Source organism: Trifolium pratense, linkage group LG6 (genome assembly GCF_020283565.1).
Source record: "Trifolium pratense cultivar HEN17-A07 linkage group LG6, ARS_RC_1.1, whole genome shotgun sequence".
In the NCBI taxonomy this organism is placed as follows: Eukaryota; Viridiplantae; Streptophyta; class Magnoliopsida; order Fabales; family Fabaceae; genus Trifolium; species Trifolium pratense.
The window spans coordinates 32,142,154-32,166,468 of NC_060064.1; the positions used below are offsets into that span (position 1 = coordinate 32,142,154).

The 24,315-nt window shown below is 32.1% G+C and overlaps 3 protein-coding genes across 7 annotated transcripts; 1 reads left to right on the top strand and 2 right to left on the bottom strand.

The window, feature by feature from the left end:
* Window positions 1–541: 541 nt before the first annotated feature.
* Window positions 542–10,740, bottom strand: LOC123889960 (cell division cycle protein 27 homolog B). Its single transcript, XM_045939490.1, has 16 exons — window positions 10,451–10,740; window positions 9,242–9,314; window positions 8,927–9,036; window positions 8,601–8,647; window positions 8,276–8,373; window positions 6,897–7,201; window positions 6,499–6,654; window positions 5,289–5,505; window positions 4,518–4,744; window positions 4,293–4,358; window positions 3,816–3,932; window positions 2,957–3,033; window positions 2,261–2,380; window positions 1,664–1,883; window positions 1,270–1,551; window positions 542–1,108 (listed from the first exon to the last, which is right to left on the bottom strand). The coding sequence occupies exons 1-16, from the start codon at window positions 10,553–10,555 to the stop codon at window positions 1,058–1,060; spliced, it is 2,271 nt and encodes a 756-aa protein (XP_045795446.1). The 5' UTR covers window positions 10,556–10,740; the 3' UTR covers window positions 542–1,057.
* A 1,474-nt stretch (window positions 10,741–12,214) lies between these two features.
* On the bottom strand, window positions 12,215–16,948 carry LOC123889694 (probable 2,3-bisphosphoglycerate-independent phosphoglycerate mutase). Of its 5 annotated transcripts, XM_045939153.1 has the most exons (7): window positions 16,750–16,948; window positions 16,370–16,508; window positions 15,375–15,809; window positions 14,669–14,814; window positions 14,022–14,298; window positions 13,284–13,556; window positions 12,215–12,866 (listed from the first exon to the last, which is right to left on the bottom strand). In XM_045939153.1, the coding sequence occupies exons 3-7, from the start codon at window positions 15,681–15,683 to the stop codon at window positions 12,381–12,383; spliced, it is 1,491 nt and encodes a 496-aa protein (XP_045795109.1). In that variant the 5' UTR covers window positions 15,684–15,809; window positions 16,370–16,508; window positions 16,750–16,948; the 3' UTR covers window positions 12,215–12,380. The 5 variants fall into 5 exon arrangements, with proteins under 5 accessions (XP_045795109.1, XP_045795110.1, XP_045795111.1 ...); XM_045939154.1 differs by lacking the exon at window positions 16,370–16,508 and having other exon boundaries at window positions 16,750–16,900; XM_045939155.1 differs by lacking the exon at window positions 16,750–16,948 and having other exon boundaries at window positions 16,497–16,606.
* Window positions 16,949–20,193: 3,245 nt separating this feature from the next.
* Window positions 20,194–23,958, top strand: LOC123892715 (protein YIF1B-like). The gene is made up of 5 exons (XM_045942570.1): window positions 20,194–20,311; window positions 21,206–21,420; window positions 21,906–22,004; window positions 22,098–22,249; window positions 23,484–23,958. The coding sequence occupies exons 2-5, from the start codon at window positions 21,211–21,213 to the stop codon at window positions 23,869–23,871; spliced, it is 849 nt and encodes a 282-aa protein (XP_045798526.1). The 5' UTR covers window positions 20,194–20,311; window positions 21,206–21,210; the 3' UTR covers window positions 23,872–23,958.
* The last annotated feature ends 357 nt before the right edge of the window (window positions 23,959–24,315 follow it).

The window sequence follows — 24,315 nt, forward strand, 5'->3', positions numbered from 1 at the left end:
AACATGGCTGATAAACTCATTTGGAGTGGTTCCCTTAATGGCGTATACTGCCAATTATTAATCATTCGATCGTAAATCAATGGCTAGAATTATTTTAGCTAAGAAGACACAGATTTGAATTTAAATCGTCTGATCTCAAATCTACGGTTGAGATATAAAAGTGTGAAATTGCGTGTATTTTTATTACTTTTAACAATTTTTTTTCATGAAACATATTTTTTAACAATAGAAACTACTCATATCCCTATTTTAATCTTTCCACCACTTTGGACTCAAAAATAGTTATAGGCATATTTTAAATGATTTATTATACAGATTGATAATGTGGAGCAATTAACAATTGTAAAATTACAAGAAACCTCTCTAAAATATCTATTTCATCACCTAAGTAGATAATTAATTTACATAGATGATCTTACATCATCAAGATATATGTCACGCCATTTAAAATATATCACATCACCTAAGTAGAAATTTTTTAAGGAGAGATCAAACTTGTGAGATTTTTAAATGGAAGACTAATTTCATGAGTGGCCAAAGATAAAGGGACAAAAACTATAATTTTTTTTTCCTTCCAAACTAAAGTTTGATTATGTCATTATGATATCATTATAAACAAAATCAAATTACAAAGGAATTACTTTTGGGTGGCAATGGGGATAGAAGGAATTTGCTATGTTGTCTTAAAACAGAATGGCTAAGTGGAAAATTATGAAAGAAATGAACCATTTAACACTACTGATAATGTTAACCAGGAGCTACAGGCTAAAGCTGTGATTTATGAACAAATGAATTGATGAACTAATGATACATATATTTTTCCTTAAAAACCTATTCTTACAAGTATGGGAACTTGGTACCTCTGTTGTATCATGTCCTCTTATTAAGTATATATATGATTCTCCGACAAAACTCAGACCCGCCGATTAGATGGGCCCATTTTTTACAGCTTCTATGCACAATGCCGAAAGCACAAGCACAGCCAAATCCTTATAGTAAAGGATTTGTATGCAGATAAACTGCACGAAGTTATCAGTTCTGCACTTCACATGCAGAGCTACAAGTTGTCGTCCATCTCATCCGGTACATGTAATTTCTCAATGGCAGCCTGTTAAAAATTAAAAATGGATAAGAAGTTTAAGTTGCATAAAAAATACAACAGTGTATGAAAATACATTGGTTAATAACTTGACTATCACCATAAACACTTAGATAAGCCAATGTAATTATGAACATTATTGACCAGTTTAGGTAAAACGACCCTATCACCTTGATAGAAGCAGCATCTGTTGCAGAAGGTTTCAAATCCAAAGCAATACCATAATGAAGCATTGCTCTCTCATGCATGTTACGCCTTTTATAGATCCTTCCCATCAAAGCGTAGACGCTACTTTCGCGGGGAGCATACTCTTTAAGCTCCTCTAGGACTTCCAAAGCCTCGTCGAATTTTTCCAAACTCATTAGTATATTGGCCTTCTGATACATTGGAACGGGATTTTTCTTATCTGCCGAAATAGCCTTCTCCATCACCATCAGTGCTTCCTCGCTTCTCTGTCAAATCATAGAAGATTGGACAAATTTAGAATTCGGGATACAAAGCACACACAGAAGACATATGTAGTTCCTATTTGCTCTACTATAATCAGTGCAGCAAGAGATCAACCTTTAAAGCATGCAAAGCGGTACCAAGGTATGACAATATAACAGATGAGCGTGGATTAATTTGGAAAGCCATTCGGAAATGGTGTTCGGAGAACTCAAACTTCTCTTGGCGGAGATATACCATTCCAAGTCCATACCAAGCATTGTAGTGCCTTGCATCAACCCTGAGTGCACTCTGGTAGCATTTGATTCCATTCTCAAAATCTTCTAGTGCAACATACCTGTGAGGGGAAACAAATTAGAAAGCCATAAATGTTGCTGATAAATGAAAAACAAGAATTGAGATAAACATGAAAGGAAGATGCAAGAGCTTTATCAATGTGTTTTATTCCCTTTCTCTCTAGTAATGGTTTCTGGAAGCACTTCCCCTCTAACAGTCAACTAACTCCTACATCCTTCTATGTCCCATTCCCGGTAAGTTAAGCTGCAAATTATCCTCCAACATAGGACCTCTATCTGAGTGGTCTACTACCCATATTCCCCTAAAAAATATAACCAAGTCCTCAAGTAGGCAATTAGTATAGGTTGACAACAATCACATCATATTGGACACCGACTCTCATGAATTATAAAATTCTGGGTAAGATGATGTTCATACTCATGTCCACAAAGGGTGTGCGCATATGCAAATCTGGGATTTAGTTGCACAGCTCGTTGAAAATTCTTCAGTGCAGTTTCATGATCTTTCTGCAGACTGTAGCAATTGCCCATTGCGCACCTGCAAGAGCATCCAATAATAATGATAAACCAGGATAAATTGTAATAAGTGGAATAGAACATCTAAATACAGGAGAACTTTAACAAAAATAAAACTAAAAACATTCAACTCCCAAGATCTAATTTGCAAAAATTGCATTCCTATGGTTCAAGTAGAAGGCAATGTTATGATGATAAGTATATTTAATAAAAATGCTTAAAGAACAGATACCTAAGATAAGACAAAAAGTAAAATATACAAAAGGGCAATTAAAGACCTTAAAAATAAACAGATAATAATGCAATAAATAAATGATATAGTATGTAATATGTCTATTAATGTACATCACATATAACTGGTGTGGTGGTATCAGCCTGAAAACATATGCATTAATTTGCAATCGTACAACAATTTTGGCTCAATCACGAGCACTCACGCATACACACACACACACACGAACATAGAAATGTAATTTTAGGCGTCCTGGAAAAGTGATGGATGCTAATGAGTGGAAATGACTTTAAGGGTAAAAATTTAGTCAGGAAATAAAAAATTTAGTATACTGAATAATCACAAAAATGTTCCATAGAAGCCTACCAAGATTGGGGAGCTAAGCGATCAGTTTGTATCAGTCCCTGAGCCAGGTAACTTAACTTCATATCTTCCTTGAGATGCTACACAAGAGATAAATTAGTCTTTGATCATGCAGCAAGAAGGCAGGAATGCATTTAAAGTTTAAGCATAAAATGAAAGCAGGAGGCTAATCAAATACGGCAACAAAGTATAACTCTAAAAGATCATTGCCACACATTAATCTTCATGGATCATGGCGCTTTTGTAATCTGTAGACTAGTTTCAGAAACATCACCGAATCCTTAGTCTCATGGCGCTTTTGTAATCTGTAGACTAGTTTCGACAACATAACCGAATCCTTAGTCTCAAGCATTAACTATTTAATAGTTTCCTCAAAAAATTTTGCAACAGACAAGAAAGTGGAATTAATTTTACTCTCGGGATTATCCCTCAATTCACCTAATATCATCAATTCAACCATCAAATTTCAAAGGCTACAGAGAAAAACACATCGCATACTTTATTCATGTTAGAAATCTTAAATATCTAAAATATGTTAGATAATTTATAGCTTTAGAATGTGTAAGAATATCTTTAGTGGTCTCTTAGGAATGGTTTTTGCATTTCATCACTATTCATGATTTGTTTCCGTGCTCAATTGGGATTAGGATTATTAGCATATATAGGGGTTAATCACTGTATTTTACTAATCATTACACAACATGTATGAAAATTATATTCTACTATTCAAACTTTGTTCTCACTTTTCCTATTTCTTCAAGTACTTGTAAGTTAAACAGTTCGGACCATTAAAGGTATTAGTGCTTATACTTGCACACTCTAAATATATTACTGAAGTTGATAAAATATAATATAAACTCACATAAAGAACTGTTGAGTATACATCCATTCCTTCCAAATTATAAGGCGTAATCTGACGAGCAAGACCAAAGGCCCGATCAGCTTCTAAATAATCAAATTCATAGTACACTTTTCCAACCTGATTAAAACATCCAAGTATCGTAACAAACTGTTATTAGTATGCACCTCTAATAATCTTTAGCACAAACGCGATATTATATAAACATGTTATCTTTGCCTAGCAGTTTAAGGTTTTGAAATAGTTGGTTATGACATATTGACATGTAATATGCCTCTACGGGCTAAGGCTAAATGGTCTAGAATACAATCCTTATCATTCTCATTTTCCAAATAAAAAGTTAAATTTCAGCATTAGGTAGGTGAGGTGGTACAACACATTGCGTGCACACAATGTTTAAAACATCTAATTTTGATAACCATGCATAGAAAGAATTCCTATGAAAGACCAGAGAAAAGCTAGCTGGGTAACCAATATTACCTGGGAAAGAACCCAGCCAGTATTGTAATGCTTATACGGAAGTTTCAGGTAGGTTTCCAGTGCATCCTGTGCCACCAATAAAAACGTATTAGAAAATTAAATGCAATCAACAATTAAGTATTTTTATTTTATTTCTGGCTTTTCATATCCATGATTAAAAAAATAGTAAATACATGAATAGAAATTATAAGCATTCTTCCTGCAGAAGCAATAATTAATTAATACCTGGCATTTATACAAGCAGGCAAGTCTAAAACCTTCACCAAGAACTCTTAGAAGGGTGAGTATTTCGGAAGCACCAGTTATGACTTTTGAACTACTTATAACTTGTCCACCAACTGGAATATTCGCTACTTCCTGTTCATAAGATTTAGCTTCCATGGTAGGCGAGGAACTAGAACTTGTTGATGTAATATTTAAACGAGAATCATCTAGAATGTCATTATTAATTCCTGAAGATAAAGAGTTGAGGACTCATTAAGTATTCTCAAATAGCTGCTCAGAAATATTTTGTATTAGAATTAATATTACGTTATGAGTCTTAATAAGTTAATAGTTTGCACTATTAGTAAAACATCACAACTTAATTTAGATAATCAGAATAAATAGTTCTATGTTAGTATTTTGCTATAGATGTAACATATCATAATTATCCAGACTCTAATTTTAGCATGGTATCAAACTGGTGGTATTATCCTCCATCGCCTGGTGGATAGCAGTTATCCTTATACACCATTTTGGGGCAGGACTACTCTACGCCCCTATTCAGGATTGATAATTATGGTCTTGTAATTATTTTTCCAAAATAAAGCAGCGTAAACATATTTGACAAAACAGATATAATTTCATCAGCTTGGATGCATCTTTGCACATATATGAAGGATAATGCTCCTCAAAAAAAAGTCTTTAATATGAAGAATAAAATTATCAAGATAGTGCTATATATAAAGACAATTATACAATAATATGAATAGTGCTATATATAAAGTTTATCACCTTCATCTATGTTTTCATTGGCCCATGATGGTCCCTTGCGAACTGTCACAGAACGGAATGCCATTGAGCTAGGCTTTGACCCACCGAGATGCTTAGAAGAGTAACCAGTTCCATTTCCAGAGACAACTGTTGTATTAGGATTTGCATTTACACTTGCATCACCTGCGAGTCTCGAACTACGTCGAGGACCAGAATCAGAAAATAATCTTCCAGAAATCTGAAACAATAAAATAATCACAAGGAACATTGAAAAGTGAGAAACAACAGTAACATATAATCTATATCACTCAAGCATTCAACACCCAGTGTACAAAAACATAAAAACTTGCTTACGTAATCAAATTATTAAACAAAATTTATGATAAATTCAATCACACATGATGGAAATATATTTAGAACACTACCTTATCTGAGCCAGCTACTATATAGAAGTACATGAAAACTAGAATGCATAGTAACATATAGAGAGCTGTGATGTTGAGGAGATACGGAAAATTAAGGAACTAAACGATGTGTGTTAGATATAAAACCAGTTATATGTTTATATCTAATAGCATAAGTATTTGATATGATCAGAGCCTCAAACACCGAGTGGCCCAGAGTCTGATCCTTGTTGTCCCCGCTCTTCCAACTAGAAGTTAGATGTCAACACAAGGTTGGGTGGGTTTGTACATTATTCACACTTCAATTCAAAGGAATGTAGCATAGGAGGCGTGTTAGATATAAATTTGTTTACTTTCTTTCACCGAATAGGCTTTAGCATTTGGAACAATTGGTTCATGACAATGCATGTGTTTGGTTTTCATTATTTCAAAATCTTTTTCTTCAACAGTTTGATCATAAGTTTCTTTTTAAAAGCAAAATTAACCACATAAACTATGAAATTGGTAACATGAAAATCAAAAGGTAAATTAAGATTCCCTTTAATAAAATGCATGATAGTCAATACCAATTACCAACACCGTCACCAGAGAGAAAATGAGTCCAAAACTGCCATGGTACGTAAGATTAAGTCACCAAATCAAATCAATCTCTATACCATCAACCAAGCCTTGTTCCACTAGGTGATGCATTATACAAATCTATTGGACTCTTTAAAATACAAATTTCAAATTGGTGTCTATAGACATGAAAAGCCACAAACGGGAGGTTTATTTAGTAATGCAAAGAAAGCAGACAACAAAAGATTTATAGCTAACAGTTTCCCAACCTTTCTTAACTTTCCTTCATCCACAAACTTTCTTCGAGGGGCTTGAATAGTAGAGTTCACTGTCGATCTAGGAGAATTATCAGCACTTTGTGTGCTCATATTTGAGCCATTTGGCTGTACGTTCCTACACAAAGGGGGTGGAGCAACACCTGACAACTACAAAAGATTTGAAAAAAATATATCAACCATTTGAAACAAAAATAGGATCAAGCACATGTTCAATAGACCAATGAACCTGTATCAATATTTATGGCATAATAGAAAACTTTTATATTTCTGAATATACCTGACCATTTTTAAAATTATAAAAACTGTGGTTCGGTAAGTAGTGCTTATTCACAATCTTTAACAAAAAGTAACATACAAAAATATGAAATTAGATGCAATTAGCCAATTACCTGTGTCATCATTGGAGATGGCGTATTATAAAATGATATGTTAGACAGACCACTATTAGTAGGTTGACCCGAACTTCCTCCTAATATAGGTGCCCCATGATGGTTTCCAGGAATATCTTTTAGGCCTTGCATGAGTTTCGATTGCCTTGGAATTGCATCTTCTGACACACAGTTTCTAGTGTCAACTAAATTACAATCCTCAGTTGATGAATGCAGCTTTGGAGAGGTTGAGCAATTTAGGTATTGCTTTTGTATGCAAAGAGCAGCTGCTTCACCAAAAAATGCAGTTGCTTCTTCAGCAGCACCTAAGAATTCAGAAAACAGTAAACTGCTTATGACAACTGTTTTTGCTTTCAATGAGATACAATTCTCGTTCAAACTTTCTTTTAAAGTGGTTTCCAAAATCAACTGCACATAGAAACTCAGCGGACACAGCTTTTAGGAAGTCAGACTATTCCAACTAGTCCAGAGTGGCTGGTACAAAATTTGTTGATGTAAAGCATAGTCTTTAAATGAAGTTGTAAAGTAATATTCATCATAAAGAAGGTTTAAAACTAATACACAAAGAAAACCCAAAGAGTGTTCATTGAACTTTTAGTCATAAAAAATCAAAGCATCTGATACATGTTACCAGCTACTTGCAAACCAAACAAAAACTAGAAGTAAACCAAATTATTGGCCTAAAAAAAGCACAAGCAGGTGCATTTGGTGATAAAAAAGAACATGGAAAACTATACCAATTGTGAAATATGTAATAATATTCACATAGTTATATTTACACAAACTAAATTCATACTTATTTATGCATTCAGATATGTAAAGATGCATAACATGATAGCACCACCCTCACAGTCTAGAAGTCTAGGCCCATATTTCAGGCAAGGCATAGGTATTTATACAGATAAGATGTAAAATCAATTATAGCCATGAGAATTCTAATGATCAATCACCATTTTTCGAATGCAACAACAAAACTACCACTTTAACAACAAAGAAATCTAGAAAACCACGAAAACAATCACGTTTGAATATCAACACCATATTATCTTTAAAATTAATAATATCATTTTAGTACATCAACTCAAATTTAAGATTTAAAAAATGAGAAAAAAATTCTAAAATTAATCATCAGAAGATAAAGATTCCCTGTAACTTTTCTTTTATATTATAGAATTTCTCTTATCATGTAATTTTTAACATGTCTTTTTAAAGTTGCTTATCTAATCAAACCTAAAACACTCATTTAAATATGAACCACATGACTTTACAGCATAGAAAACAGCTCCAAAAACTAAACACTAGGTCGTCTCCAATAAGTTCATAATTCATCAAGTATGGCCACAGAGCATCAGAAATCAGGTGAATATCATCTTACATACCTAATATGCACAACTCCTCATACGCAGCCCACATTAGAGGATCCATTGACAATGCCTGCTTAAAATGTTGTATGGCACTTTTCTTTCTGTCAGTGTATCTGAAAAAGAGAATATTAAAGAATGAACTTATCTCATACATATGACATACACCACAGGGTGAGGGTCACCGAATATCTTTTAAGAATGTACTTTTATCAATTCAATTGTTAGATCATAATTATCTACCATGATAATCTTTCGTATAAAATTTTGAACAACAATAAGAATGTAATCAAAAACTCATTTTTATGTATTTTGACAATTAATGGTAAGACTAATAAGCAACCTGTAAATGAGCCCTAATAGATAATGACCAGCTGAACCGTTGGGAACCTACACATTAAAAAGAGACAACAAAAATAGTCATTCAAGTTCTCCTAGTACATACACTGAAAAATTAATGAGAAAACAATGTAAGCAGAGCAACATATAGAACTGATGGCATATGTTATTAATAGCTAATGAGATTTAGAATAAAAGAAAAAGATGAAAAATCACATGCATTCAATTTGAGAAAAATATATCAAGGCCACCTACATGCTTTTACAAATTTCACTAATAGTTTGTAAAATAATTCTTAATTTAAAGTACGTTACAAATTATGCTTTGTACCTCAACACTAGGCTCATTAGCAGGACATAATGCTGCTTCAGCTTCATTAAGAAGATCCATCTGAAAGCATGATATTGCAAACAAGTACCGAGATTGAGCCATTTGTGTTCCTTCAATCAATAAAGGCATAATGAATAACTATGAAGACATACAATGAGAAGCACTGCTACGAGATAATGGCAAACAAAGGGGAAAACAGTTATCTATTAAAAGGAAATTCAGGAAAAATAACTACGAATGGTAATATTTAAAACAAACAGGACTACAAATGTGACTCTAAAACTGGTTGGTACGTAAATATTGAAAGAGACATACCCTTTAAAACATGGTATGCAGAATGTGCTTGATTACTCTGCAAGTAACAGGCAGCCAACAATTGGAGATTTGTCTGTATACCATACAAGAAATATAATAATTATAAACAATACCATGAAAAGAATGAGTATACGTTTTAGCAAGTGATGCTGAATATACAGTCAAGGAAGTAACAGTTAACAAGGTTCTATGATGATAAAAATATGGGTTCGGCATGTATATAACGTACCAATACATACAAAAATGACAAATAGACATCAATTAAAAAAGAATTCAATACATATAAAAATATGGGTTCGGCATGTATTTGATGTGAAGGATGGAATCTAAAACTTTAAAACATGGGAAGGGGTCGGGCTTTCAGCTGATTCGAAAGGGATCGTCAAGCCAAGCAAAACAAAGATTCGATTTACGGTCTTTAATGCAAATAGGTCGGCAGGCAAACTGACATGCATAAAACATTACAATAGCCAAGTCTAAACTACACAATGGCATTTTCTATTCAATTGAAAATTTATTCTTCGTGAATAAAATCGAAGGTTTTATAAAACAGTCCGTTACTGCAAAACCGTCCGCGGCAAAACGGTATCGGTAGTATCCGTTACCGTTTTCTTCCGTATATGATAATACAAATAATTTTAATAAGATGTGCAATGTTGTGATTAATTCACACCGCGACAACGGCAATCCATAAGGCATCATACAAAACAGCCGAAATCGCAAAATCCTTACCGCGACCTCGACCGCTATTTAAAACCTTCGTATACCAATTGGCAAAATATCTAGAACTGTCTAAACATAGTAAACAAACTCTGCACACAAAAACATCCTCAAACCTTGGAAGATGATAATTTTCACAATACATCAATTCTGTAATTTCACAAAATTAATAAAGAAGACCTCATAACATAACAAAACTTCAATTACTGAAATCTCATTCTCATCTCTACAAACACTCTTACATAACCCAGTTTAGTTCTATAAAAAAAATCCAATTTTTAGTAAAAAAAAATCCAATTTTTAGTAAAAAAATTCAAATTTGAAATTAAACAAAAGTAAAAGTAATAAATTGTACCCTAAATCTTGTAAAAATTAAACTACCACACTAAGTAGAATGAAAGAGCTATAGGTAACAGAAACCGATCTCGATTTGAAAGTAATGAATATTGAATTGAATTGAATTTCTCGGCGAGAGAGAGAGTTACTGACTTCGGAAGGGAATTGGGCGCAGAGACGGTGAGAGAGGAAGATGGCGTTGGAATGCATGAAATGGGAAATACTCTTTTGAACAGAATCTATAAGAATTGCTTCCATGGTAGCTTTTAATCTAAGCTCTGTGATTCCAAAGTTGTTGTTTTTGTTGAAATTGAAATGGGTTTGTTCTAGAATTCGAAATTGAGGGATTTTGATTTGGATTCAAAAATGGAATGATTATTATATTATGAATTGAAATTGAAATTGAAATGGTGGTTGTAGTTGTAGCATGTGATATGTTTCTTCATTTTTCAAATTAGGTCACGTGACTCATCAAATCAATTTATACAACAATTGTTCCGTTGGTAACAGCTAGCCTTTTATATACTTCTGGAAAATAATTAAAAAGAAAACCAACAAATACTAGTATAATAATTTTGACACAATCATTCACATGACATCATTTGTATGAATTTTTAAGTTAGGATTTTTAACTTAGATATTATACGTATAATAAAAGTCAAATTTTTAAAATATTATAAACACTTATGATTGACTTATGATGTGGGAAAAATTACACTTTTTTACTAGTTTAAAAAAAAGGGTTTTGTGTAAAAAAAAAAAGGGTTTTGATTAAGAAATTTAAAAGTGGAAATTTTGTATTGAAAAAAATAATATTTTAATATTTAAAAAGTTGAATATATAATTTTTAAAATAATGTATTTTTATATTGAGTTTCAGGCGTATGTTAGAATTCTTCAAAGAATAATTGAACACTAATATACCAAAAAAAAAAAAGAATAATTAACACTGGTGTATATAAACTTGTCAAAAAAATAATTCAAGTAATTGATGTATTATGTATACACCAAAATTTAGTTTATAATTTATTCAACAAAAAAAAAATTATAATTCACTCATTTATATACACTATTTTGTTGATTGAAAAATTTAAATGGATCACACTCAATTACATGGATTTTTGACAAAATTTCGTAAGATATATTATTGAATAAAATATTATATACTATATTAGACATATATGTAAGATATAGTTTAAATGAAAAATTGAAATTGTGAAGCTAAATCTTTGTGGTATTTTGGGTTTTTTTTTTAATGAAAAATTGAAATTGAACCCGATATATTCTATTTGTGTGTGTGGGTTTTATATTAATATTGAATTGTGAACTTGAATTAAGTGTGTAGCCTTAACAAATACTACAAGAGGTTGTCTTGTCTCCAAAGTATATGATATTTCTTCTTTCCTTTCTTTTTGGGTAGTAGATTGTGAGTGAATACTGCAATTCTTGAGATTAAATAACTTTGTACTGTTCAAATTATATTTTAGCTTTACATTTTATCTGATGTTTTGGATTAGTGTTGCATAATGTGACTACCCACTCTCCCAAGTCTTGGCATTTAATTTGTATCTGATGATGGTAAGTTATTTTTTCCTTATGAAAGAAATTTGGAAATATAAACCTTTAAAATAAATAAAAAGAAGAAACTGTCTCAGAAACTCAAAGACAGCTATAGCTAGCATCATCCAGTAAATGAAGTTGGGTTGATGGCTATGTAATATCCAACTTTAAAGCGCGGACACTCCTCGGATCGGATTAGGTGTGTTCTGGTGTCAGACACATATTGGTGTCAGACACACATGATTATATTGAATTATGACATTTTTTGAAATTATTATCAGTGTTGACGTGTCAGGTTATGTTTCATGTCTATGCTTCATAGATATCCATTGGTTTCTCCTACTAAGCTTGTTAACAATAAAAAAATAACAGAAATAAATTTATTCAAGCTGAGTTTACTTTGTTATTTGTAGAAAATACTTGCCATAGTACAAATGCTCAAGCACAAAAAAGACACTTGTATCACTTGATTTCAGAGAAAGAGGGAAACATTTTAACTTATAAATCTCCATGACATTCCTTATTTAAATAGTTTCTGCATCTAGGTTAAGGAAATTCTTTATAATTCCCATCATTTCTCCTCCAGGGAAACGCCCCAAACATCCTCTTGCAGCTGCAATTTCATTTAATTCATATACTGAATCGCCGCTATAAGATTTAGAGCGTTTGTCTCCTCTCTCTTCTGTTTCCAAATCAAAAGTCAAGTCTTCACCAGACTTAACACTTGGAAGAGGAAATGAATCGAGAGAAGTTCCGCGAATAACGGATTCACCAATTGCACCAACGAAATCCTTCAAACGGCATATAGCAAATGGAACTGGTTCAAAGCTATGATCTCCATATTCTACTGGAGTAGAATGGTCTCCTGTGACACAAAGGAAAAACTGAAACTTTCCGGTTGATTCTGCTTCCCAGAGTAATCTTGCCAATTGCCCTATAGCAGTATCAACAGCTTCTAATGCTTTGACTTTGAGAATGCTTGCTTTGTCATGGCCTGCATCATCTATTGCCTGCAGTATCATATGATATGAGATCCATCAAAATTGAATTGTGCAAAAATCTAGAAAAAAATACATAGCTTAGAAAATGCTAAGAAGAAGGAGAATAAAAAAAGAAACATTCTCCATAAAAGATGAAAGATTCAACTCTTTAATTTATTAGCATTGATGAACCCTTAATTCTCCATAAAATGCTAAGAAAATTTTTCATTTTTCATTTTAATTTTGCTGTATTCCAGCTTGTCCTTGAAGGTTTTCAATCTACAAGAGGATCATGCAACAACATCACCTCATTATTTATGCGTTGAAGGAAACAAGTGGCAGAAAACTCTTCATCTTTAATGTGGGATTCTCAAATAGATATAAAGTTTTCTGGCAAAATGCTGAAAAGTAAAAGCAGATAAAGAAACAAAAACTCTAAATTTTGACCTTAATATGAAGGAATCCAAAGTCATAGCCATCCGGGCGGCCAGCTTTATGCTCATCCTCTCCAGGTACAAAAACTTGGGGGCATGACTGCGAAGGAGCCGAGAGTGCCTTAGCTATTGCTGTTGCTTTTGAAGTTAGTAAAGTTCGATAGTCTCCAGTAGCTCCAGGAGCTTCTAGAATATCAATACCAAGTGATAAGCCTAGACCAGCAATTATTTTCGTTGGAGCTACCATGCATGGCGACAAACCATGTTTTTCTATAAATGGCGTAACCTGTGGTATATAATATAGAATTTAAAAGCAATAAATGCACTAGCTAGTACATGGATACGCATAATCGTTTAGTACACAAATTGTAGTGCATCATACAATAGTTTTTTTTCCATCAGAGGAGAAAATTGACAGACCACAGTATCATTTAATTTTTGTCCAAATACTTGCAAAGTATACTAATTACTAGTCACATAATAGTACCATGCCCTGAAGTTATAGAAAGACAACTTCTGTAGCTAAGCATTTTTAATACGAAAAAACCTTATACTTCCCACCGTCTTAAAGTTAATGATTTTCAAATAAATGACATACCATGAAACTCAAGATAGATAAGCTCAAAATTTTAAAGAATTCAAATTATTATGTAAATGGATAAAAAGTATTGAAGTTTGGTTTTCATAAGTGTTGTGTGATTTAATATTTGAAAGATAAATGTGTAAATTATGTTAATGAACTTGAACAAACCTCAATTCGAATGCCACATCCTCTTAAAAGAACTACATTTGCAATATTCTTCCCTTCTGCAGCACGTTTAGCATTCACAGGATGAGAAACCAAAATCTTTGTTATTTCCTTAGACAACTCATTAATAACAGCAGCAGTGTTCCTTGCTTCATGAGAATCATCTAAAGCTTCTGCTTTCAAAAGTAAGCGGTTATCCTTTAAAGGGTCTGTTCCTGATATATTTCCGCTCAAATTTGGTCCTTTAACAACCACTCCACATCTATGTTCTGTAGCATACCTATGAAAAGAATGGAAAAACGTATAAAGACCGGTTAATATTAGTCAGCTTAAATCTTGAGCTCCTATCTTCCTGGACTTGTAAGCATCTACTTATCAACTTTACTTTTTGGGTTGAATTTAAAAATTTGGGAATGAAATCTTTAAACCAGATAAAATAAAGCACACCCATCCAAGATCTTCCAAAACTTATTAAAAGACTAACATAAAAATTTCTTAAAACAATTTCTTTAACAAGAACCATGTTAGACTCGAGACTGCGCCAAAAAATAGTAGACTGCGAACATTAAAAACTCGATATTAACCGTAATAAGCGGTTACCTACATTAAAATGAACCCTTAAATGTTATAGCAACCTTAGACATCGTCACCTGACTCTGACTTCATATTGAGGGAAAGATGGAAGCTTCATTCCATCAAGGGCAGCACATAGTATAGGGCCTTCTTCTTCAAAGTGTCTGTCAGCTCTCCTACTGGTGACAACTCCTGTTTCCTCATCAAGAGTAGCAAAATTTGACTGCAGAAAGACATTTCATCAAGCTAATACACATGCAGAAAAATATTTGAGATTTATCTCCTTTTAAAAAGTAAATTTAATAGATATAAAGCCAAATTGAATAAGAGAATACGAGAATAGTGAGTAAATGAAAAATATACACTCAACAAGTAAAACATTTGATCCTTTTTCTCTTCATTTGTTTTTCCCCAAAAAACAGGTAAAACATATACCAAATGTCTTATAGTCAAATCTTATAATTTAACACAGAATCCTTTACAAGCTTTCACTTCATAGCTATCAAATTCAGAAATGCAATGAGTTACCATCAATTACTAGTATGTGCTGACCATGAAGTATATACTACACACCTTTCAATATTATACTAGTACCAACCAAAGAAAAATATCTAGGGTGATTTAACATCAATTTTTCCCCAAATTCACAATTGAAACAAGCACTCCTAACCATCAAGGTAGTGGATAGTTACTTTAGCTGAGTTTAGCACATAGAGTCCTAACAGTTCCCATCTAAAACTATGCTTTATTATAAAAATAATAACAATAGAGTTCTGAACCAACCTTAAAAGCAATATCACCGGGCGACATGGCCAATCCAGCCCCCATTGATTCAAAAGCCCCACGACCACGATAATAAACTCGAGGATCATAACCCAAAAGAGAAAGATGAGCAGTATCACTTCCACAAGCTAAGCCAACCTCAACTGGGTCCATCAATCCATTAACCCCAGCAGATGCTATGCCATCCAAATTGGGAAGTTTTGCTGCCTGAAGAGGTGTCTTGTATCCCAACCTTGGCAGTGACACATCACCCAACCCATCAATCAGCACAAAGGCCACTCTTTTCTTTGGCAAATGTGGACTGCCCATTCTACTTTCTTCTTCTTTTTTGTTCTCTCAGATTATACAGCAAATAACAAACTCTAAAATATATATTCAGCAACTTCACTCATATGGTTCCTTCACGAATAGCACAAGCAGCGTATTACCAAATTCCTGTCATCATTCAGTATATAAAAAAGATGTTATCTTTGAGTAATTGGATTTCACGATTTACAAGGCAAAACAAATAATATTCAACCTGTGATTTTTTCTTTGAAAAAATTAAATAATTTATGCAATCTGGTACACCAAAAAATAAGAATAAAACACACCAACAAGATTGAAACTTGATAAAACAACTCAAATTGGTAAAACATTATTTCTGTCTACATATGAAACCAAAACACAAACCAGCAGTATAGAAAAACACACAGAACAATCATATGATACATTATTAACAATAAAACATAACATGCAAATTGATTATTTCAAAATTCAACATTAATTAACAACAATTAACAAATTTGGTGATTCAAATTACCAAAAAAAATGGTCTTTTTAGACAACAACAATAGCTATTTATCAATCACAAAAGAAAAATAAAATCGAAAAAACAAAAAGTGGGTGGGTGTTGTGTTGAATCAATCAAAAACAAGGAATTATTATTTTTAAAAGATTCAAGTTGTAATGATGAATCAACAGAAATTATTGAAGAGAATTAGCTGAGCACTAACCGAAAATGAAGTTCCGATGCAATCTGTGGGCGGTGCACCGATGGGAGGAGTTGCCGTTGGCAGTAAAAGTGCAGATAGATAGAGATGTTGTCAATCCGAATCACTTTATTTATTATTCTTCATCGACCTTTATTTATTCCTTCCATAACAAAAATTGGTATCAAACTCGTTCGTTAGTGTTCAATGTTCATTCATTCACTTCATCATGGAAAAAAGAAAAGAAAGAATAATAGTATAAATAGGGTTCAGGTATGCTAGCTGCATGCATTTAGAGTGTCATCCATTTTAGGTGCTGGATGTAAGACATGTGGCAAACAAATTATCTAAAGGCTAATATTTAAACTTGAAATTAATTGAAGAAACTTGCAGTTGTTAGTTACCTAACGCCGGGAACTTTGTCGTCGACTCCGCCGGAGTTAACCAATCCACCAAAGACACAATCCTCTCCACTTTCTACTACCGTTATACAATTATTTATTCCCAAATTCCCGGTGGTTACGAGCTCAGAAAATCGACGATGAAGTGACACAGCAAAACGAAGAGAGAAGATGAAGAGAGATAGTGATATAGGAGACTATTATTATTTTAGATAGATTTAGTTTTATTATATTTTAGGTAAATTTTTTATTTTTATATTTCACCTAAATTAGTTATTTTTATATTTTAGGTAGATTTGTTAGTTTTATTTAGTTAGGTTTGTTATTTTTATTTTTACAATCTTATAGGAGATTTGTTAATTTTATTTTTCACTCTTGTTTAAACTAAATTATTGTAGTCTTGAAGGCAAACTTTTGATTCAATAAAAATACAGAGATTTTTCTCAAGTTTGGTGGATTCCAAATTATTCCTTCTGGTAGATTCCGGAAGTCTAGTGGATTCTAGATTAGTTATTTTTTCTGGTGGATTCCGAAAATCTGGTGGATTCCAGAGCTTTTATCTAATAGGATTAGCGCTTGCTTTTCCTTCACGCTTCCGTCCTGCGTCAGATAGAGACACAGTGAAATTGAGCTTCTCAATTTATTTTATATTATAATAATTATAATTATATTGTGGGAATAGGCCCGACCGGCTTACAAAGGCCTATGATAGGTTTCGGTCAAACCAACCTTTTTTTTTTATAAACCTATTTATTTAGCTAAAAATGTCAGTCGTATGACATTAAAAATGTTTTTAAGACCTATTAGACCGAACTATTTAAGTTAATATGAATAATATTTTTACTTCGATTTTTTTTATGTATACTATGATTATTTTTATTACGTATATATATATAGGAGGGATCAATGCTTCAAACAAAAAAAATATATAGGAGGGATCAAATTACACTGGTGTAACATTTGAGTAATGTTATACCGCTCAATATCACTTTAACGAATACAAATTTTACAAAATCCACCGTTGGATTGAAAGTTTATATCGTATAGATCATCTATGTTGAATTGTATCAAAATCTAAAATCGTTTGATATGTTTTTGAGATAGATCAAGATTAATGGTATTCAATAAAAACGCATAAACCATTAATCTTCATCGGTCTCAATAACATATCAAACGATTTTAGATTTTTGTAAAACTAGAATTTTGACCCATGCGGTGCATGGGTCTAATTAGGTGTAATATGTAACAATAAAAAATAAAATACAAAAATTTCAAGAGCATTTTCAATAAGAGTAGTATAGGGAATTTCATGGACTAATTATTCTATATTTGTTTATGTGTTTATTTTATATTTTATATATTTTTTAAATAATTTTGGAACCCTATCGTAATTTGTTTACTTATTAAAAAATAATTGCTGATAACTAAAGGTTAAAAAATTGATTATAATTAAAGGTTAAAAAAAAAATTAAAGACATAATCAAGAACATAAACTTAAGTAGACATCCATAAATAAATAAAAATTGTGATTAATTCTGCCGTTCAAATTTATTGAAAACAGGGTTTACATATTATGTTTCCTAAATTCTTTCATAATTGAAGCACATGTTTTAGCGGTTGAAAGGTTTTATTGTAAGTAAGGGATGCAGGTTCAATGACAAATCTGTATTTTTTTAATATAAAGCTGCAATAAAAAGAAAGAGAAAATGAGAGGGGGAAAAATTTGGTTTAGGGTTAACTTATGTTAGCAAGCTTATAATATAAGAGATTATCGATTTTGAATTGTTTAAATTGTGCAATGAAAATTGATGGTGCTTAATTATCGTATGAAATTTTTCCTATGACAGTTGATGGAGCTTAACACTTTGTGGACATAATTTAAATCACAATTGGTCTGGTAGTGCATATTGTATCAATTGATCATCGGTTAATATTAAATCTGCAATGTTAAAATCAAAATAATGAATGTGATTAAAATCAAAATAATGAATGTGATTAGTGACATGACTATGGTTGTGTTTTGTTGTATTGCAAAAAAAATTGATTTAGCAGAATTGAGTTTGATAATAACTTTCCAAATTATACGTGATAATAACTTTCCAAATCTCACATGATAATTATTCTCTAAATTTATGATCCGGTAGAAAAAAAATCATTGATCAGGAAAGACATAAAAATATGATCCGGTAGAAAAAAAAATCATTGATCAGGAAAGACATAAAAATATTTCGTGATGAATAATATAGTCAACAATAATTTTGATATGATATACTTTTAAAATTGATGGTGCTTATCAATTATTGCACATAATTTTAATCAAAATTGGTATACCTGCCATAGTGGTTAGAAATATTGCCTAGCATTGAGGGGTTGTGGGTTCGAATCCTATTCAAGACAAAATTGTATTATTTTTTAATAAAAATTGCAAAATAAAATGGAGGAAAAACAGAGAAAACAAATTAGGGTTTAAAGTTTGCTTGTGTATACAAGCTTATAATATAAAAGATTTAACATGGATGATCTATACGATATAAGCTTTCAATCCAACGGTGAATTTTGTAAAATTTGTATTCGTTAAAGTGTTATTTAGCGGTGTAACATTACTCAAATGTTACACCGGTGTAATTTAATTTTAATCCCTCCCCCTATATATATATATATATATATATATATATATATATATATACTTTGATTAAATTATGAATCTATTAACTTTTAAGTAGTTTAAGTTTATTAATCTATATTAGTTCTTAACATATATTCCCTTCGGTCCTATATATAAGGAATACTTTGGAAAAATTTTTTGTCCTTTTTATAAGAAACACTCTTTAAATTTATTTTTTATTAAATAGATAATCTCTTATATTTAAAAATAAATATATATAAAAAAGGCTTTTAAACAGATTGACGGACCACGTGAGACTTTCAAAATGTCAGACACAGGCCGAAAATTAAGCCTATGAAATACCACATGCCAAACTCAAACCTTCGATTTTCTGACAGGCCAGACTCAAACTTTACAAAACCTAGTTCGGTCTAGCCTATTTTCACCTTTAAGGAGTTTTGTAAAATAATTAAGAAAAAAAATTTACTATGAGTGAGAGAAAAATTTAGGTATTTTTTATAGGAAAATGTTAAACAGTCCCCCGGGCACTGGTTAAGAATGTTAAAATAGTAATTCTATCTCGAAATATGTGTATTCAATGCATCAAAAATATAAAAAGTTATCTTTTCAATATAAATTTTATTTTTTATTTCCTTTTTAGGTATGTTTAACAAGTACCCGGGAGCACTGTTTAGCATGAACCTTTTTTATAAGTGGATTTCAAAAGTCAAAACCATGTTAGGCCACGTGTATACGATTTTATTGGGTGTCATACGTGGCTTCGCCTTGAAAATTAAATTATTCTTTTCTTAAAAAAAAATTAATAAATATAGAAAGAAGTTAGTATAATATTTGTAGAAGAAAAAGCTTTAAAACGGTGCGTATTTAGAATCCATCGTTTGTTGCTGATTTTGTTATCTTGCATTGCACACTTCACTCCTCTTTTCCATCTTCACGCAGGTTCTTCTCTTCTTCTAATTTTTCCCCTTAATTATTCTGTTAAATTAAATTTCACCGATTTTCCATCTTCTCTTCAATTAGATTACTTAAACCCTATGATTTATTTTTATTTTTTTTATAAATTAACCCTTTTAATCCTCATGTTCATCTTATTGTGGAGTATGATTTAGTACTTTAAATCCAGATTTATAAAAAATTATGCTTTTTTACTTCTTAATTAATGGGTATTAATAATTATGATTGTTATGTTTTTTTTATCATTATACATTTATTGCTTAACTGAATTGAATTAGTTAGAATTAGAAATAGAAACCTTAACACTTGTTCTTCTTTGTTAAACCCTAATCCCCTGTGATGCATTTTTTTATTATTGAATGTTTTGCCAAAAGGGGTAACTGAAAATCATCATTTATATGATCCAATGTATGATGTATGATTGGATTTGGATGGTTAGGATGTTTATAGCATAAAAAAATTAGGAATTTGGAGTGATATTAATGTCATTATTACATCTGAATTGAAATGGGTTTCTTCATGTGGTGAAAGAGAGCTTTTTTTGTTTATATTATGTTGACTTCTGCTTATTGAAATTGATTCTCAACTGGTTTCTTAATTATTTCTGATCTATGAAGCACCGACACAGACATGACATTATATTGACATTGACAAATATACACCGGTAATAATTTAAGAACATGGAAATCATTGAATGTAATTATAATGATTTGGTATAGTGTCGTTGTCAGACAGGCATTCAGCATGAAGTGTCGGTGCTACATAGACATCTAATTAATAATTATATGGTGGAATTCTATCCCGATAGTCCCTTTTCTCCTTAGGTTATAACCTTGAAAGAGTTGTTTTTGATTTATTATTTGGTTTTGGACATGGCAGTGAGAATGTATAATAATGTCAGGCCGCAAATGGGGATGCCTCAATTTCATCCTCAACAACCTCCATCAAGCTCACAACCTAATGTGTTTGGAAGCTCACAACCTAATGTGTTTGGGAATGCATTTAATGCTGCTGGTTCTGGACTCATTCGAGGTGGATTGGGTGCTTACGGAGAAAAAATATTCGGGTCGAGCTCTGAGTACGTCCAAAGCAATGTATGTATCACCATTATATAACTTTTAATGATTCAGTTTAACACACTGACTCATTGTTGATAATAATATTAAATCTGTTGGTTCTGTAAAAAAATCTAGTGTGGTTGGTTTTTTTTGTCTTCACTGTATTTAATTTGTGTGTGGAAAACTGAGAGATGAACTATTCCATCCCATGTTAATAGGAAGTTTGGCCGATCATTTTGGGACAATACTAATCTATTGATAATCAGAAACTAATGTAGTGCACAACTTGTCATGCACTTCACTTATAAATATATTTCATGCATGGTGTACAATCTCACTTTGATAATACTTACATATCAGTCAAGTCAGGCTGCACCAATTTGAGAGGGGAAAAGTAATGAAACTAAAAGTAATTTTAAATAGCTTTGGGTATCTCAAATTCCTTAATTATAGATATTATCTCTAAGTGTGATGTGAATCAAGGTTTATTTATGTAACTAATCATATATTTTCAACAACAGATAACTCGGTATTTCTCGGATCCCCAATATTACTTCCAAGTGAATGACCACTATGTTAAGAACAAATTAAAGGTTGTTTTGTTCCCATTCCTACACCGGGTAAGAAGTAAAGCTATTCTTTTCTGCATCCATTTATTTGATTTTATTATTTTATCTTCTTGCTTGTTCTTATCTCTTTTTTCTCTTGTTCAGGGTCATTGGACTAGAATCACTGAACCAGTGGGAGGTAGACTCTCTTATAAACCTCCAATTTATGACATAAATGCACCTGACTTATACATTCCATTGATGGCATTTGGTACCTATGTTGTTCTTGCTGGCATTTCACTGGGTCTTCATGGAAAGTAAGTATAATATCTTTGATATCTTAATTCTATATATAGTACTGACATGAATTATATCCTCAAATTTGTTTATGTGTGTGTCAGTGTGTGTGTGTGTGCGCGAGCGCATCCTAGAGCTTCACACTGTTATTTCTTCTGATTAGTACATAACATAGTTTTGTAGCTGAATAAAGTTTCCATTCATGCTGATACATCTCTTATTGTTAATGATAACATCCTTTGCAAAAATGATTCAAGAATTCCATAAATGTTACGTGCAGTAACTAAATCGCAAACTATTTGATACCGAAAGTCTTTGATCATTAAAATTGTAAAGGAATATATAAAGCTCTCCAACTCCACAATGCTATACTACGAAGTTATTTGCTTTGTGATGAAGAGTTGGCAGATCAGTTTGTGAAAGGTTCATGTATCTGCTTGTACAGTTGTACTGTATTAAAATTAACAGTCCAACAGTGGCAACTCTATTCGGAAGGACAAAGTTGTATTTCAGGCTATAATTTGCTTTTGTTCTCTCCCACTATGTCTGGTCTGGTGTGTATATAATTGAGTCATTTGTCTTGTGATTTCAACAAATAATGATCTTCTTAGTCTCTTAGATGTTATGCGACTGATAAGGTTGTTTAGGGGGGTGAACATAGGGATATGAGAGATAAGCTACTGTGGGTTCAAAACCTCCCACTAATATTACTAATAACTAATTACTAACAGTTTCCATTCAAAAGTAAAAAATCTCTTTGATGTTATAAACATTGCAAGTTCTCTTTTCATTATTGTTATTTTGAAAATTCCATCGATGTTGTTTTGGCAAGTCACACTAAGAATTTAGTTTGGTATTATTGTTATTTTGAAAATTCCATAGATGTTTTTTTGGCAAGTTACACTAAGAATTTAGTTTGCTTTTGTTAGAATAAAGAATATAGGGGAGTTAAAGTAATTAGATTAATCAGGGTAGTTAGCTATGTAGAAGGGAACTCAATTGGATAAATAGAAGAAATCCATTGTGAAGAGGAGACCCTTGGAGGAGATATTTCTGTCCTACTCTCAATCATTCATCGAACAATATTATAATACTAAAACCATTCTTTTCTTTTTATTCTTTCCATCAATTTTCCATTTCAATTTCTCCGGGTTCCTACCAAGTTTATAGTGTTAAGTTTTGTTCTATCTCCACTTTATAATATTTTTTCCCTGGTTTTTCATAGTTTTTTAAGCATGTTGTATATGTTACCAGGTTTAGTCCTGAAGCTTTGAACTGGTTATTCATCAAGGGATTGGTTGGTTGGTTTATGCAAACCGCGCTACTTAAAGTGACACTGCTTTCATTAGGAAGCGGAGAAGCACCACTATTGGACATTGTAGCATATGCAGGGTATACTTTTGCAGGCATGTCTTTGGCTGCTCTTGGAAAAATAATCTCCGGTTATTCCTACTACATTTTGATGCCATGGACCTGCTTATGCATGGGAGTATTCTTAGTTAAAACAATGAAAAGAGTCCTTTTTGCAGAAGTCAGGAGTTATGATTCAAGCAAACACCATTATCTCTTGCTCTTTATTGCCTTGGCTCAGTTTCCATTGTTCATATGGCTTGGAAACATTACTGTTAATTGGTTCATATGAACTGATTGTATTTACACTGTGCTATAGTATAACCTCGATGTTTTTTTGGTTGCGAATTTTAGATAATAGTAACATGAATTCTCTCTCTCTCTCTCTCTCTCTCTCTCTCTCTCTCTCTCATCTGATGATTTGTTTTTCTTTCTTTCAATATGGCCTTTATTTAGGGGGCCTATTTTCAAACCCTCGTATATCTAAAAAAAATCATACTTAGCTCTCGATGTGTACTTTTGAACGTTATAATTTGTCTAGAAGTGTACTTCTAAATGACATACAATTGACTTATTTCGTTTGTGAATGTGTACATCAGCTGGCAGGAAAAATTATAGTTTTCATTTTTGTATTCCTTAATGAATGTCGTTAAAGCATTAGTTATCGTTCAGTTTAAAACAAAACCTAGCTAACGTGGTGTCATTCACTGCGAAGATTAATGTTTTTTACAAGAAT